This window comes from Sander vitreus, chromosome 15 (genome assembly GCF_031162955.1).
Source record: "Sander vitreus isolate 19-12246 chromosome 15, sanVit1, whole genome shotgun sequence".
Classification (NCBI taxonomy): domain Eukaryota; kingdom Metazoa; phylum Chordata; class Actinopteri; order Perciformes; family Percidae; genus Sander; species Sander vitreus.
The window spans coordinates 24541154-24558293 of NC_135869.1; the positions used below are offsets into that span (position 1 = coordinate 24541154).

The window sequence follows — 17140 nt, forward strand, 5'->3', positions numbered from 1 at the left end:
ATCGGAATCGGTATCGGGAAGCAAAAAATGGTATCAGACCCTCTCTAGTTCTGTAATGGCGGCAGGGAAAGATGCGAGTGAAGCCATTCGGTGCGTTGTGGCAACACTGCCTAATATCCAGAAGTTAAAGCCCGAGCAAGAACAATCCTTGCTGAGTTTTGTGGGTGGCCACGGGGTTCGGGAAAAGTTAGATTTTCCAGCTCGCTCCATTAGTGATGAAGGAGTTGGCTAAGGCGAATGCTAGCGATGCTAATGCTAAATATAAGCCTTGTCGTCTCCCCTCTTGTTGCACATGCGCTTGACATACGTCACGACCAAACGTTAGCGGTTGGTTATGGCAGATCCAGAGTTTTAAACTTCAACAGAGTACCCACCTTTAAGGAAGATAACTCTTGTCAATGGAGAGTGGCCAGACTCTCTGTACAAATGAAATGTACCAGAGTCTGGTAGGACCAGGCTAGTGGATCTGTAGTTCGAATGAGACATAATGGGACAATTCCGCTTCCAACCTGTAGGGGGACCAAAGCTGGAAAATATCTCTAGTGTTGCTTTAAAGGATAAGTCTGGTGATATTCTGTTTTCCATCAACAAATCCCCATTATCTGCACATGCAAAGCCTGATATACAGTAGCTTATTCCTTTGATCCAAAGTCCTCAATTGTTGTTTAAATCCTATTAACAACTAAAGAAGTTAGTCACACCGTTGCCCTGGGTGACGCGTTCCTCACCATTATGACAAATATGTTATGAGGAACATGGGCACTGCAGTTCATTTCGTGTCAATCCCACATGCATCACCCTGCTGCTGTAAATGCCTTCAAGTGCATGAAATATGTATCCGCACCCTAAAATAGCCCCTAACAAATACAACATTTCTGTTTGAGTAATGTGTGCCAGAAGCTACAGCACCCTGCTGTTTTTATTTTTTTTACAATAATAATATATATAATACATTCTATTTATATAGCACTTTTTTTTAACATGGTTACGACATGGATAAAAAAAAAAAACAGCACATGAAAAACCGAGTGTACAGTATGTGCTTTACAACCCATTTTTTTAAAGATTTACATATGATGGTTTTATGCATTACAGAGTGAAAACAGATCTTTGTTATAGTCTTGAATAAAACATACAGTGGGGCACTCACACACGCCCAGACAGTCAGGGTTTACAGCATATGTGTGTTTTATGGTTGAGCCATGTTTAATTATTTACTCCAGTCTTTCTCAGGCCACAGTGGTGTCAGTTACTTACACACTGCCTCCTCTCCTCAGCTCCACGTCCACTTTAATACTATTAACTCTTTTCTCACAGAGACTTTGGCACATTTGCTGGATGATTTAAGACCCGCAGACCCTCTTGAGGTTTCACTGACAGTTGCACTGTTCTGGATATAAACATGTCGGGGATGAATAGCAATCAGCTGCATCGGTCCACCTTGGGGATTTACTCAGTAAGTAACAGATACTTTGTGCGTGCTCAAATTAGACAACAAACGTACCTGTGGGAAAGAGTAAGAGTGTCCTGTCCTGTGTTGTGATTTCTTTTCAAGACACACTCTGGAAAACAGAAAACCACTTCTTGGATACTGAGGAGTGAAGCTCAGTCTAACTTTTTGAATTTAATTTCTGCCAAGCAAACATGATGTGAATTCACAAAGTCAGTTTCAAATTCAAGGAGTATTACCTTAGCTTGAGTCTTCCTGTAAGTTGTCTGTGCTCCGGTGCTGGGAGGGAGAGTTTGTGCTCATAAATACAGATTGAAATAAAGATGGATTTTATTGATTCTCCTTTAGGTAGGTCTTAAAGTTTCTCTGACTTTCAAAAAAACTGTGTTTGTGTTTCTTAAACAGAGCTTGATGGACGAGTTCAACCCAAGTCTACAGAAACTGGTCTTACTGGGTAACAGATACGTCCAAGCTTTCCAGGGTAAGGGTTAGACAGACGGACAGACGTACAGACGGACGGACAGACAGACAGACAGACGGACAGACAGACAGATGGACGTACAGACAGACAGATGGACGGACAGACAGATAGATAGAATTTCTGTGTGAATGATATGTGTGAATGTATATATATATATATACAAACTAATAAAGGTGGGGGTGTGAATGTATATATATATATATATATATATATATATATGTGAATGTATATATATATACATATATATGTATATATATATATATATATATATATATATATATATATATATATAAACTAATAAAGGTGGGAGTGTGAATGTATATATATATATATATATATGTGAATGTATATATATATATATATATGTATATATATATATATATATATATATATATATATATATATACAAACTAATAAAGGTGGGGGTGTGAATGTATATATATATATATATATATATATATATGTGAATGTATATATATATATACATATATATGTATATATATATATACAAACTAATAAAGGTGGGGGTGTGAATGTATATATATATATATATATGTGAATGTATATATATATATATATATGTATATATATATATATATATATATATATATATATATATATATATACAAACTAATAAAGGTGGGGGTGTGAATGTATATATATATATATATATATATGATATATATATATATATATATATATATATATATATATATATATGTGAATATATATATATATATGTATATATATATATATATATATATATATATATATATATATATATACATTCACACCCCCACCTTTATTAGTGCAACAGACTAAACAAACTCAAATGGCTTTGAATGGAACATGGGAGCTGTCAGGCATCTGTTTCACTGGAACTAATTCCAAAGTCCATATGCTTTGGGAATATCCTGGTGCTGTTATACAGCCTTGATTATGGGCCTGTAACCAGAGGCTGTTATGACTATATTGTCACCAGACAAACAACTATATCTGATTTCCATAGACAGAGGCAGGGATTGAAGATACTGAATGTAGTCTTGAATGTATTTGCATGCTCTATATCTTTTCTTTTAAATCCTGCAACGAAGAGAAGAGAGGTCAGGATTAAACTTTTAATTTGAGTCAGTATTTGCGTCTATATTTTATGTCTTAATTATCCACATCATAATCACCTCTAATCCCTGTGCAATGCATTAAATGTGAAACGCTGACATGCAAATGGGATTCAGCAACAGAAGCGTTTTTACACGTGATGCTTTCACACATTACATTGCATTATACATGTGTGTTTAATATATGCACGAGCAGAAATGCTGCATCAAGAACTGATTTATAGTAGCGCCACTGCACCAAAAGCCCTGCAGAGATAAAATACAGATTATTAGGTCTCCTGTTGCCACCTGCACAGAGGCTATAAGAGCTCACTCCGAGGGTTCAGGGTAGAGCATTAACTTCATGACACGTTAACGGGCTTGAGCCAAGGCCAAGAACAAATGTATGAGTGTTTCTGCTGATGCAGCTTCTGCTCATAAATCAAAAAGATAATCTATTTATCAAATAGGTAGTGGATGCTGCTTGTAGACGCTCCCTATCCATTGTTATTAAAGCACCATCACAGAGGTTTTCACTGTTGAAATCTCTTGCTCTCACAGCCTCGGAGAGTGTGTGTGTGTGTGTGTGTGTGTGTGTGTGTGTGTGTGTGTGTGTGTGTGTGTGTGTGTGTGCGTTTGCTTGGTAAGCACAGGCTGTAGCCCCATCTCTCCAAAAACAAGTTTTTCTCACCTGCGGAAAAATGCAGCTAAAGCTCACTCACGTCTAAAAGACCAGAACACCTCTGCTCAGGGATCTGATGCCGTGCTCAAGTCACCGGGGCCACACAGGGCTGGTGATTTAATTGGGGTCAAACCTTGATTTGATCCCTTTTGACTTACAGTATACTGCCCTGAAATCAGGAGGGTTCAGCAGTAGTCTCCCGTTGCCAGACCATCCTCCACAGTACAGCAGTAACTAAGAGAAAGGCTGAGAATAAAGGGTTCAACGTATGTAATTTCAAATAAAAACAAATTGTGAATTTCCCTAGAGTCAAAACCTGAGATTGCAGATGTAATGAGATGTAATTTACTGCTACTCCGCCAAGCTTGGCAGTTGGCTCTCAGCACGACTAGTTTAGCTGTTTCTATTCTCCATGACTGAATTTAGCTGCTGCATTATTTATGTTGCATAAATGAAAATAAATGATAGAATAAATGGAAGGGGGTGAACTCACCATTTAGGGAGTACAGTACAAATAAAGCAGTTATAAATAGCAGGAGGTCAAAATGCAAGGAGGTAGCAATGAGAGCAAAGAAGGACTTCATGGTAATTGCTGGTCAAAAGAAATGTGATTTTACTGTGAGTTTTTTTATGTGATCATATTTCCAAATGATCACAGAGAGATACTTGTGTGTATGGAAATTTGAATAATTTAATTTATTTTAATTTTTTTTATTAATGGCTCTGTTTAGCTGCTTTTGTAGTGCTATGCCTGGGAAGCGAAGTGTACCAAATACATTAGCATTTCAAATGACTATTGTGTTTGTGTGTGTGTGTTTCAGCTCTTGCTCTGACAAGTGAGGCCTACTTCAGTGCACTTTCAAAGATTGGAGAGAGGGCTTTTCACACCACATCCTCCCGCTTGCTAGGTACATGTGAACACACATTCAGACTTGGGTAATCTCATGATTACTGAGTGGAAAGGTATAACAATCCAGGATGTGATCGTTTTGTCTTTGATGTGTTCATGGCCATTCATTAAACTAATCAAACAGTGTTCTTCCGCATCATGAAGACCAAAGTTTACACTTTGGCAGCGCCTTATTACTCCTTTCACAATTACTACCAGTGCATGTGTAGCATGTATGTGTGTGTGGGAATAGCATATTCTTCCCACACACTCTTAGTAGTAATAGTCTTTGATTTTAAACATCATTTGATAAGTTGAATTAATGTATTTTACAGTATCTATAACAGTCAGTGCTTATAAGGACTGCACAGCTTTTACCTGACCTGAGTCCTGTCTCGGGCTCAACATAGTGAGGGGCAGAAGAGAACCTAAACATTTGATAAACGCTCAAAACCCTTTCCAAAGCACCATTTGAATATTTTATTTTGCATGCCATAACATGATATTCTGGAGAAAGTATGTTGAACTTATTTTTGTTTGACTTTTCACTGTCCCTGAAATGGAAAATATGTAAGAGTAGACTAATGATCCAGTTTGGACAACAGCTCCAGCCACAAAACCTAACATGACAACAACAACAACCCCTTTAGAGTGGCTGGGTTAAATGAGCGGAGCACGGCCCGCTGCCTGTCATCGTCTATTATTCATGTCGCCTGCTGGCATCTGATACCTACACTGCAAACACTTCTTGGCTAAAGTCACACAAAACAGACTGAAAAACACACTATGTTGTAATCTAACTATCAACCTGTCAACTGTTCTCTTAAAAGAAGTATACATTAGTCAGTCCTACCATGTTCTTGTCTTGACTCGTGTGTGTGTGTGTGTGTGTGTGTGTGTGTGTGTGTGTGTGTGTGTGTGTGTGTGTGTGTGTGTGTGTGTGTGTGTGTGTGAGAGAGGGGGAAAGTGTGTGTTAAAGTGTGGTAAAGTCAGATGTTTTGTATTTGTGTTGGGATCACTGGCTAATGAGTAGATAGAAATGAACAAAGGGAAAATATTTAATATGTCATTTTATTGTTTCCTAGTAGCATATTAAGCAATAACAATAATGTAATTGTGTTAAAGGAGAAGTCCTGATTCAGATCTCTGAGAGCCAAAGGAGACTCACTGGGGAGCTGGATGGAGTAGTACGTTACATCAACACTTATCTGTCCATCACGACTTGTCGAGTGTGATCAAACTCTTATGTGCTCCATTTTCTCAAATGTTTAACATGATTTTGTCTTCTTCCAGTACCGCCGGTTCAGTATGGAGGTTCTTCAGGAGATGGACAATAACATCAGACTGGACAGAGACTACATATCAGTGAGTGAGGGCCAAAGCAGGGTCAAAAGTTTTTTTTTTTTACAGAATGGCACGCTGTTAACTTTAATTATAGTAATTATTTCCCGGAAGCAATTTCAAATGAACGACTGTATCATGGGAATCTATCATTAGAAGTGAAGACGCCATTAGAATTAATGGGGAAACGTCTTCAATTTTCATTTCCACTGGATTGCTAATTGTTACCTGGATGACTGAACAGACGGGATGTGAATTCTCTTTCGTGCAGGGCAGCAGGAAGCATTATGAAATGCAAGTCCACAACCAGGCAGCAGCTCTAGAGAGACAGCTGAGGAGAGGAGCCAACCAGGTTTCTCTCTTTCTCTCTTTCCGCACCCCCGGATTCAGCACCACTGTATACGAGTGTGTCCTTGTACGAAATATATATATGTTCTTTCAATTATGTGTGCCCTCAGGATTGTTGTGAGTATTTGCAGTTCCTCAGGGAGAGCCACGCTGAGGCTCTGAAGGAGGAGGAGAGGCGATACCGCTTCCTGTCTGAGAAACACTGCGCCCTAATACAATCCATCGCCCACCTCATGAATAAGGTATACAATTTACTTCGAATAGCATTTCAATATTTTATGGTTTGTTTTGGCTTATTAACTATGACAGCCAAATGGGTCAGGTGTGTCGCACAACTCATTGCAATGGATGTCAGAAGAACAATGACAGGAAGAGAAAAGAGAAAAGAGAATTCACAATAATGTGTAATGATTCATTCATGTGAGACTTTATCGGCCCCCGAGGGGACATTATCCGCCCTGCCCTTTATAATGAGGGTCAACCACAGAACAGCAGCTACACATTCAGTGGCGTCAGCGGGACTGATGCCACACTCACAGCTTGTCTGTTTGAACTTTGGACTCCCTGCTCACTTTTTATAACACCACTCTACTGTCCTCATTAAACACATTCAGTGCACTAAACCCAAACCAAGTTTTTATAATGAGGCTGTCACAAAGCCCTTTGAGACTGTACCGGTGGCTCAGGACTGACCTGACATGGGCCTTCTTGTTTGTTTAATATTTAGCCCTCTCAATAAAAACTCAAGTTACTGTAATACTTACTGTAACATCATTTTTGAACAATGTAGTTATAAGGCTCATTCCAATAAATATGACCTTGTAACATCTTACTATTACTGTGTACTGCCCCCACGTGAAGAGAGGCATGCAAACTGCTCTGCTGTTCCTCATTGTGCATCAGTTTGTCTAAAATGTACCAAGGTAAATAACAGACAAATGATCTACTAGTCCACAAGTATGGAAGGACATTTCCGCCCAGAAAAGAAAAAATTAATGAAAAGAAGAAAGTGATAAAGAAAATCGAACATTTTATGGAAAGTCAAAATTATTATAAATATATATATATGTCTAAATCATGACATAAAAAGTCAGAACTGTGAAAGTAAAAAGTCTAAATTAGAAGATAAAAAGTTAACAATTTTACTATTTTTACCTGCATAAAAATGACCAGTTTTGATTCTGCAGCTTTAACCTGTTTGATCAGATTTGTGTCTCACAAACACAAAGAGATGGCATTCGTTTAGAAATGGCTAATGGGATTTTTTAAAGGCAACAACAACAACAACAACAACAACAGTACTCACCTTTAACCATAAACAGAGCAGGCAGCTGTTTATCATATGCGGATAACTGCCCACGTCTTTTGTCTCGTCACTCAGCACTGAACATACATTCTTGCCCCAAATAAGTATTAATTTTCTGCTGTAACATAAGCTGGGAATTTATTGTATTTGTATACCTGCGTGTGTGTGTGTGTGTGTGTGTGTGTGTGTGTGTGTGTGTGTGTGTGTGTGTGTGTGTGTGTGTGTGTGTGTGTGTGGCAGGCAGGAGGTCCCCTCCAGCAGGGAGCTGGTGCCTGGACGGTGGAGGCGGATGCCACCAGAGTACCTGAGGTCCAACAACCCACTTCATTGGACAACTCTGTGAGTTCAGTTTATAGAAATCAGTCATGTTTACTGAATTATTTAGACAGGATCCGAGCTGGGATGCATTTGAATCTTTCAAAACTCCAACAATATGCTGCTCCTGTGAGATATAATCCTGTTTTACAAACGTACTGTTTGGGAAAATATCTTGTGAAATGGATAACAGAATTTGAACCAGTCCAAACTTGTTGCATGTTTTTGTTTTAAATTGTTTGTGCAACAAATATATTGATAATACTTATGCACAGGCAGTGTGTTATAGGGAAACCAATGAATTATTGCAATCATATTTGTGTTACCAGGGTGCCCTCTGCTGGTTGGAGCCTGATTTACAGTAATAGAGCAAAGCTTTGAAGGAAATAGAGCTGAAATAGGACAGAGATTACACATTGCCTGGTATGAAAGAAATGAATATGTGATTGTGATAAGGCTATACGTATTTTTCTGTGCAAACACTAACTTTAATTCAAAACTGAACCTTATATATTGTATATCATTTGAATAAACACACAAGTCTATGAGTATGAATTATCTGCATTAACAGAACATGGATAATTCACAAACTGAAACCATATGGTTCTTTGTATGAAGGCTGCAATTACCATTCAGGTAAACAACAGAGATGCTCCTGAGATCAAACCCTGTCACTTTCAGTCTGTTCCTCATTGGAAGGTGACGTGCCTATGAACCCCACAGATCCCACATCCTACTGTAATAACAGTCGGAGGATTAACATGGATTTTGTGTTTGTTTTTGTCGGAAGTGGGATTTATCTTTTGCTTAACAAAGAGAAGCCGCTTTAGACAAGTTATTGGAATTGTGCTTCTACAGTCACACATGATATACATTACTCATTCAGTGTATCCAACACATCCTGGGCTGCTGCTTTTCTTTATCATTTGTTTGTTCAGATGTGACCTTTGCCATTATGATTGCTGTAATTCATGGGGTTTACAAAATATATTAATATCACAACAGATAACGGACGGTCAAGTTATTTGTATCCGTGCGTGTGGTTGTTGTACAGGTGGAGATGAGGGAGGAGGACATGAGAAAGAGCAGAGAGGCGCTGCCCCTCGGCAACATACCATCAAGGGGTGAGGGCTTCATTCCAAAACTGCATTTATTTCGAGGACACTTTACTGTACAGAAGAGGATTAGGGCCACGTGAAAAAAATTATTGAGTTCTGAGTTTAAAGTCAGAATTATGAAAATAAAGTCAGAAATCTAATAAAAAAGTCAGAATTCAGAGAATAAAGTCAGCATGCACAAACACACACACACACACACACACACACACACACACACAAGCACAAACACACACAAACACACACACACACACACACACACACACACACACACACACAAACACACACACACACACACACACACACACACACACACACACACACACACAAACACACACACACACACACACTCATACACTACACAATAAATAAGAAAGTCAGTCAAATAAAGTCAGAATTCAGACTTTAATTTCGGAATTCTTATGATCTGTTTGAACATAAATATAAAATGTCAACCTTTTAGCTGTTCAACTGCTCCAAACACCTAGAGACGACACCATGAAAAGATTCTGATTTTACTTTGGAGCCACATATTACATGTTACGTTTATCCTAAAAGTATTTCTGTAATATTCATTGTCGTCTGTGTGCAGTCCATAATGCCTCCGCCTGCATATCAGTGCTCATTTTGCCTTCACTCTACCACTCGCTTTATCATTCTTTAAGCTTTTTATCTCTCTCTCTCTCTCTCTCTCTCTCTCTCTCTCTCTCTCTCTCTCTCGCCCAATTTTGCACATAACACACTTTTCACACCTCATTTGTACGTTCCTGTGCACAAAGTCTGTCTAATTACTTGGCTTGCTTATCTAGAGTGAAAAAAAGATAAAGTAACAAAGTATCTAAAACAGACAATAAACAATCTCTAGAATATTAAATAGCACGTCTCCACTTTTGCCCTTCTAAATCATTGCATGCAGCAGGCTTTTTGGCCCAAACAATGCCACGCTCTCTCTGTATAATACAATGAATTGCACCCCTTGCCATCCAAGCAAAGATAATTATGCATAGAGTAAGATATTTAGTAGTCTGATAACCCTCTGAGTTGTGAATACCAGGGCAATAAATAAAGAAATAAATCCTAGCCGCTTATATTTTTTAATTTATCATTTCACCAGAGATCCTTTTTTGCAATGTCAGCTGCTTTATCATCTAACTTGCGCTTTAACAACAATAACTGCACCTAAGTGTTTCATTTCTCATCTCTCCAGCACCGTCTCCTTCTCGCTCTTCAGCAGGCCGATACATGAGGGCCAGGGCGGCCCACCAGCCTGGTGGCTCCAACCACTCCCTGCTGCCCTTTATCAGGGGAGAGATGATTACCGTGCTGGTCCAACAGCCCAGGAATGGCTGGTTGTTCGGACGTGCTGACAGCAGCTCACGGTGAGAGATGTATCCTCGCGAGGTGTGGAGACGTCTGTCTGTCTTCCTTAACCACTGTCTATCTGTACCCACTGTAAATGTGTCTTGGCTGCTCAAGTACAATCTATAGTAGTCTACTTTGTTTGCTGCTGTACTCTCTGTTATCTTTTTTACATTTAATGTTCTAGACAAAGGTGATAAATAAAGGAACTATTTGTGATTAATAAATAAAAGAAACAGTGAGTACTGTTTCTATGTGAGAAAATCAATGACAATAAAATTAAAAGAATAACATATTAAAGGCTTAGTGAACAACAGAAGCAATAGAAAACATTCATTAAAACAAGACTAAGAGTCTACAGCAACGCTATAGCAGCTCTGTGAGGCTACACTGAAGCACAGTGATGCTTTGAGCTAAATGCTAACAGGCTGATGTTTAATATTTTTAGTTTTTCATCTTAGTTTAGCATGTTAATAAGTGAATATTTGCTCATAAGCACTAAACACAAAGTGCAGCTGAGGCTGATAGGAATGTGGTTAGTTTAGCATTTATCTCATCATAAACCAAAGTATTGGACACACATACATATTTTGAACTGATGATGATGCTAGAAGAAAAGTTAGAGGATCACCAAAGTCATTTAGGATTCATCCTTCAGAGACAATCAACGTCGGTACAAAATGTTGTGTAGTTGTTGCGATATTTCAGTCTAGACCAAAGGGATGGATTGACCAGTCAGTATGGACATGGCAACAACTAGCAACAGCCCAATTCAATTGTGTTAAAAAGTGTATCAGTCTATCAGATAGAGATGAACACATAATCCACTACCCTCACCTTTACTTTCTGGCTCTTTTGTTTTCAGTCAGGGATGGTTTCCAGCCACCTATGTGGAAGCAATGGATGATCCTCCAATGACAACCAACTCTGGGTAAGAATCCAATCAAATGTATTCAACAAGTATGACTGTTAAATAACATGATATCATGCTAAAGTGCAGGCTGTTAAAGAAATGTATTGTCATAGCTGACTGGCTCTTATTATACAGTACTGCAGCATGGCGAAAGAAGGGAAATATGGATGGAGAGACTTGCATAATGTTTGCCTTTCAAACCTGACACAGAGTATATTTTCCAGCTCCCCCAGGTTGTCCTTATTGTTTTATGGGCCCAACATTTAATAAAGAGGGTCAGCATGAAGCTCAGGCCTGGAATAATAACTATTTAAGATATTTGGGTGACCCATTGCTGTGAGGAAAACCAGTAAGAAGTTTAAACTAAAACTTTGCTCGGTCACTGTGGACACATGCCACAGCTAAATGCCTACAATGTGAATGTTAAAAGAAGAGTTTGGATGTTTTGAAGTGGGGTTGTATTTACTTATCCATAGTCAGTGTAAATGGCAGTACGTGAAGGTTAGCACACCTCCAGTTTGGAGAAGCAGACAGGAGTCCCAAAACAGAAGCTAAGCAATGTGCTGCTGTGAAAAAACATATCTTCAGCAACCTTAAAGCTTTAGTGTGGAACTTTTTGATATTAATGAACGTCCGTTACATTCAAGCAATTGCCAAATGAGTTGATACAAAGCTAATTAAGACTATCAGCTCCACACAACTCTCTCTGTATTTCTCAGTATGGCTATGTTCAGAAGATTGGTGTCATCCGGCGACTTTCGCGCGCAGAAGTGAAGATAATTACCTCTTCTGAAGAGTCCATCATGTTTTTTTAATCTTCCGTGTCCTCCTTGGCTACAAGTAACTGCGTGGGGGAGGGGTGGGGGAGGGGTGGTGTTGGTGCGCGATCACGGAAGGCTTTTATCATGTGGACGCGCCGACAGTTTTGTTGCCATTACTTAGAATTTCTCATGGGGGCGACAGAAACTACGCACTATAGCTTTAAGAAAGGCCCACCTAAAAACAATCAAAATGAGTTCAAGTGTACGCTATATTTTTTTTATTTTATAACAAAACAAACCCAATAGAATGTTTCTGTAATTCCAGAAGCTTCTCTCTGCGAAGCAGCAGCAGCATGAGCAACCTGCTATACCAACCAGTAGCCCCGCCCCCTCCGCCTCCACCACCTCCATCTTCAAATAAACAGTATGAGATGCGACCAATCACACCGACTCCTGACAAAAGGGCTGAGTCTCATTCAGAAAACAAGGTATGGCTGTCTGATTTTCCATCAGTGTAGTTAATATCAATCAATTCTCTCTCTGCCTCTCCATCAATAGAATATATCAATCAAATGGACACAAATGGAAAGGTAGTTGCTGGGAGCTCATTGCATTTTTATTTTTATTCTGCAGTATTTTTCAAAAGTCTTTTGGGGACCACGAGGCACCTTTTACAAAGCCTTTATAAGTTGTAACTACACTTTACTAGAAATATGCAAGAAACCCGTTGCCTTAAACCGTTTAAGTTTTTACACAAGGTGAAACTTAACAGGATACGTTGTATTAACAACAAGCGGTATGTTTTTGCACTAGAGAAATCAAGTTTACATTAGTAGTCATTACCAAAAATCATTAGTACACTTAAATAATTTATTTCTGGAGTCATGTTGTCTTAAATAAGCATGTTAAATTAAACATGCAAAGAAACATTTAGTATTTATCAATACTTAAGAAATAATTAAATTATATAAATATTGTTTTTACTCTATGACAACAAAATATTAAGAACAACGTATTCAATACATTTGTTCCATAAAAAAGAAAGAAATGAATACACACTCAAACATAGAGATTATTAAATGTATTGCAATGCATTGAAAACTTCACTCAGGAGACAGAGCTCCTGATATCCCATCTGTGTATATGTCACTAACCACTATGTGGGTCCATCAGTCCCCCCCCTCCCTCCCCACCCCAGGGTCTCCATCATGGTGCAACAATAAATGTAGATAAACATGAACACTAAATCAACCATACAAAACTAAAACCCAGGTAACATAAATGCACACCCAAAACATTAACAGAATATTATTAAAACACACTTTAACAAGGACTGAAACCACATATTTGTTTTCCCATGAGCCTTTGCATCATTTCAGCACAGAACAGTTCAAATGTCCCCGCCCCTCCCACACAGAAACATAACATCCTTAGTTTTTTCTGCTTAAAGGTTAGCTAAAATGGCAGTTTTGGGGGCATATTCTAAAGAGTGCCTTTGTGCCTCTTAACATAATAAATAACGAATAAATAAGGACGACCATTAAACTCAAAAGCCTCTTCCATGTGTTCAAATATCTTCTAGATTCTCCATAGTTACGTTACTCCAAGCTTCTTCCCTTGTGAACACCTCCCCTCTTCACTCTTCACTCTTCACACACTACGCTCCAATCTGCACACTACTCTTTACCTTTTCCTAACTGGGTGCTATGGGCATTAGCTGCAGCAACTCCAGTTTGTTAGGACCGATTCTGTTCATTTTTTGCTATCAACAGTACTCATATATTTATAGCGATCAAGATTAACGTAAAAATTGCCCGGAGTTCTCCTTTAATATGATCTGTGCACTGCATACTTAAGCTGATTATTACAAACAACTAATGTGGTTCAGTAATGAATATGTTTTTTTTAACAAAACATGAATGAATAAGTAGTGACCACTGAAAAGTTTAATTACAACTAAATCTGAGTTTACATCAGTGGTTAATAACTCTTTTAAAATCAACCTTTAATAAGAAAATATTTTGGGTTACCAGGTTGAGGTAAATCCTATTGGTTTAATATTTCTATTTGGCAATAATACTGTTTTTTTGTATGTATTAATAAATGCTCATGGGTTTCTCATTTTCTGATAAGCCAATATGTGTCATGTGTCATTAGTAAAGGGTTTTAATCCATCAAATCTGCAGTTGTGGTGTAAATGAGCTGTTAATAAAAAGATTTTTGTCCCAGAAATAAGTGGTCGGACGGTTTAGGGTTTCTCCAACTGGCAACCCAAAAGTTGCTCATATTATTAACTGACCTATAGAGCATTAGTAAATTATTCATTAACCACGAATAAAGCCGTTAGTTACAATATATTTTCCCTTCATAAAAGGTGCCTTACTAAAGAAAGAGTTACTGTATCGAACAGAGTTTGCTTTCGGCTTTTTTAGTTGTTGGTATATTACAGTACGTCCCCTGATGTCAATATTAAATTGGCTTCATTATCAAAAGGCGAAATGATATGGGCTAGCTGCGACGAGACATACTGTAGTATGTAAACCGTTGATGGTATTTGCCAGTCTGTCCAACAGGGGCACTGCGGCAGGGTGCTGTTCTCAATGGCTCCACACCCGTCTTTCTGGTGGATGCAGGGAGGAAGCTCCAGCTGCTGATGCTGTATGAGCCAGGAGGTTGTGTGTGTGTGTGTGTGTGTGTGTGTGTGTGTGTGTGTGTGTGTGTGTGTGTGTGTTGGCATGCTGTAATTTGAGACTATTACTGTAGACCAAAGACCTATTTGAAGTCCTTGTGACTGAATAGGTCTGCTACATAACCTTTAAAGTGCCCATATTATGCTCATTTTCAGGTTCATAACTGTATTTTAAGGTTGTACCAGAATAGGTTTACATGGTTTAATTTTCAAAAAACACCATATTTTTGTTGTACTGCACAGCTCTCTCTCACTGCTGCAGATCCTCTTTTCAGCTGGTCTCTGTTTTAGCTACAGAGTGAGACCTCTTTTCTTCTTCTGTACTACTTTGATTGCACTCGCACATGCGCAGTAGCTCAGATGTAGATCATGTCAGCTAGCTAGCTCCATAGACAGTAAAAGAAAGGCCGTTTCTCCAACTTCGGTCAGTTACAAGGCAGGATTAGCTGGGAGACTTCTAAATGAGGGCACACATGTAAGTAGTTCTTTTGTAGATTATGATGAACTTGTGTGTGTTGTAGCAGTGCTTTGCTATTGAGAATGAGGTAGCATGCTAGCGTTAGCATTAGCGTTAGCATGCTAACGGTTAGCCAGCTCGTTTCGGCTTGTGACATCACAAGCCGTGCCGATTTTGAACAGCTCACCCGGAGACTGAAGGCAGGACACATTCAGAAACCGTATCTCACTCAAAACAGCATGAATGGATTTTTTACAAAGTTTGTATGCGTGTGGAAGCACCAGAGACACAAAATAACACCCCAAATCCTAGAAAAAGTGATTTTTTCATAATATGGGCACTTTAAGGTTCTGCAGTGTGATAGTACTGCCAATGTCTTTTCTCTTTGCTGCTATTCAAGCCCACGGTGGTTTGAATAGCATTTCTGTTTCTGTCAGGGTCATACAGATAGCTCAAGCTATTAAATGGCCCTCCTAAACTGTGATATTTTGTTTTATTAAATGATTAATATTAAAACGTATCACATTATTGTGTTAGTTGGTCTAATTAAGGGGCAATAAGTGTGACATTTATTTCACAATAGCTTAGTATTACCCCAAATATTTGGTTTTATTTAAATATAGATTTATTATACGATTGTTTTCATTGTGTGTGTGTGTGTGTGTGTGTGTGTGTGTGTGTGTGTGTGTGTGTAGCTTGTGGGGGGACTAACTGAAAGCAGAAAGGCGAGGGGTCGAGGGCCGGTGCCTGCTGAGCCTCCATTAGTGCATTTTGCCTTTGTTTGGATTGGACTTTACTCACCCATACCTTTCTCATATGTGTTTCTACAGAGATCAGAACCTCATGGATCACAACCAGAACTCTTCCCAAAGTAAGATTAATGTACCTGTTGCACTCTGTCTCTCTCTGTCTCTCTCTCTCAGGTTTTAAATGGCACTCATGTTACAGAAAATAATGTTATTTTTGAAGTATGTCATGAACCCATTAAATGAGAGAACAACATATGAGGGCAGTGATCTAAATGACACAGAATTGCTTTCCCTCCATTAGTGTTTGAAGTGCAGTTTACTGTTGAAACCATTTCAGTTGTGGCCATTTGGGAACCCTGACTCACTATCACTCTCACTTCGAGTGAACAGTTTGCTAGATGATGCTTGTCCAATGTGAAGTTCTCGTTTCTCTTGTTGTAACCTTCACTGTGAGGCTCAAAGATGTTATTTTACGATATTGCTTTTCTCCATTGGTCTCTGTCTTCTTGCTAACCCTCCAACATCTATTTCTCTCTCTTTCCGTTTTATTTTGAAGGGGTACCAACCCATTTGCCACTGTTAAGCTGAGACCCACGTCCACCGATGACAGATCGGCCCCGCGTGTATATCGATGATGACACCTCAACCCTGAAAACAAATGCTTTCGATGAGCTTGACAGTTCATTCTTGACTTTGGAAATAGTAGGGTATATATGGTCGAAAGTGAGTAAGTGGGCCTTGTGTGAATGCTTTTCATGCTTTGTCATACAACACTCGGTTGGAGAAAGAGGACAAAAATAAATGTATAAATATTTTATAATTGTGGGTTCACACAAGGACTGTAGAGATATATATATATATATATATATATATATATATATATATATATATATATATATATATATATATATATATTATTATTGGTTATTGGTTGGTTATTGGTAAACCAACAACCAACATTATGTTTCTTTAGGTAGTAATGTTTTGTCCTTGTTGACCTTTTCATAATTGGCTTTAACATTTGTAAAATGGTAAGAATAAATCTCTGTGGCAAATGTGTTTATGTAACATAAACTAATATGTGCAAACCATAACCTGGTTTTAAATCATCATTCCTTCTTTGATTTATTGGCACTGAAATTCAGACAAGAGATGACATGTGACTTTGGAAATAAATGATTACTGTCT

General features: G+C 38.5%; 1 protein-coding gene across 1 annotated transcript; it reads left to right on the forward strand.

Annotated features, from left to right (window-relative positions):
• The first annotated feature begins 1402 nt into the window (after positions 1–1402).
• On the forward strand, positions 1403–16587 carry baiap2l2a (BAR/IMD domain containing adaptor protein 2 like 2a). The gene is made up of 14 exons (XM_078270305.1): positions 1403–1456; positions 1856–1931; positions 4532–4618; positions 5725–5786; positions 5893–5964; positions 6212–6292; positions 6399–6530; positions 7835–7933; positions 8964–9033; positions 10232–10403; positions 11249–11314; positions 12401–12545; positions 16034–16074; positions 16509–16587. The coding sequence occupies exons 1-14, from the start codon at positions 1403–1405 to the stop codon at positions 16585–16587; spliced, it is 1236 nt and encodes a 411-aa protein (XP_078126431.1).
• The last annotated feature ends 553 nt before the right edge of the window (positions 16588–17140 follow it).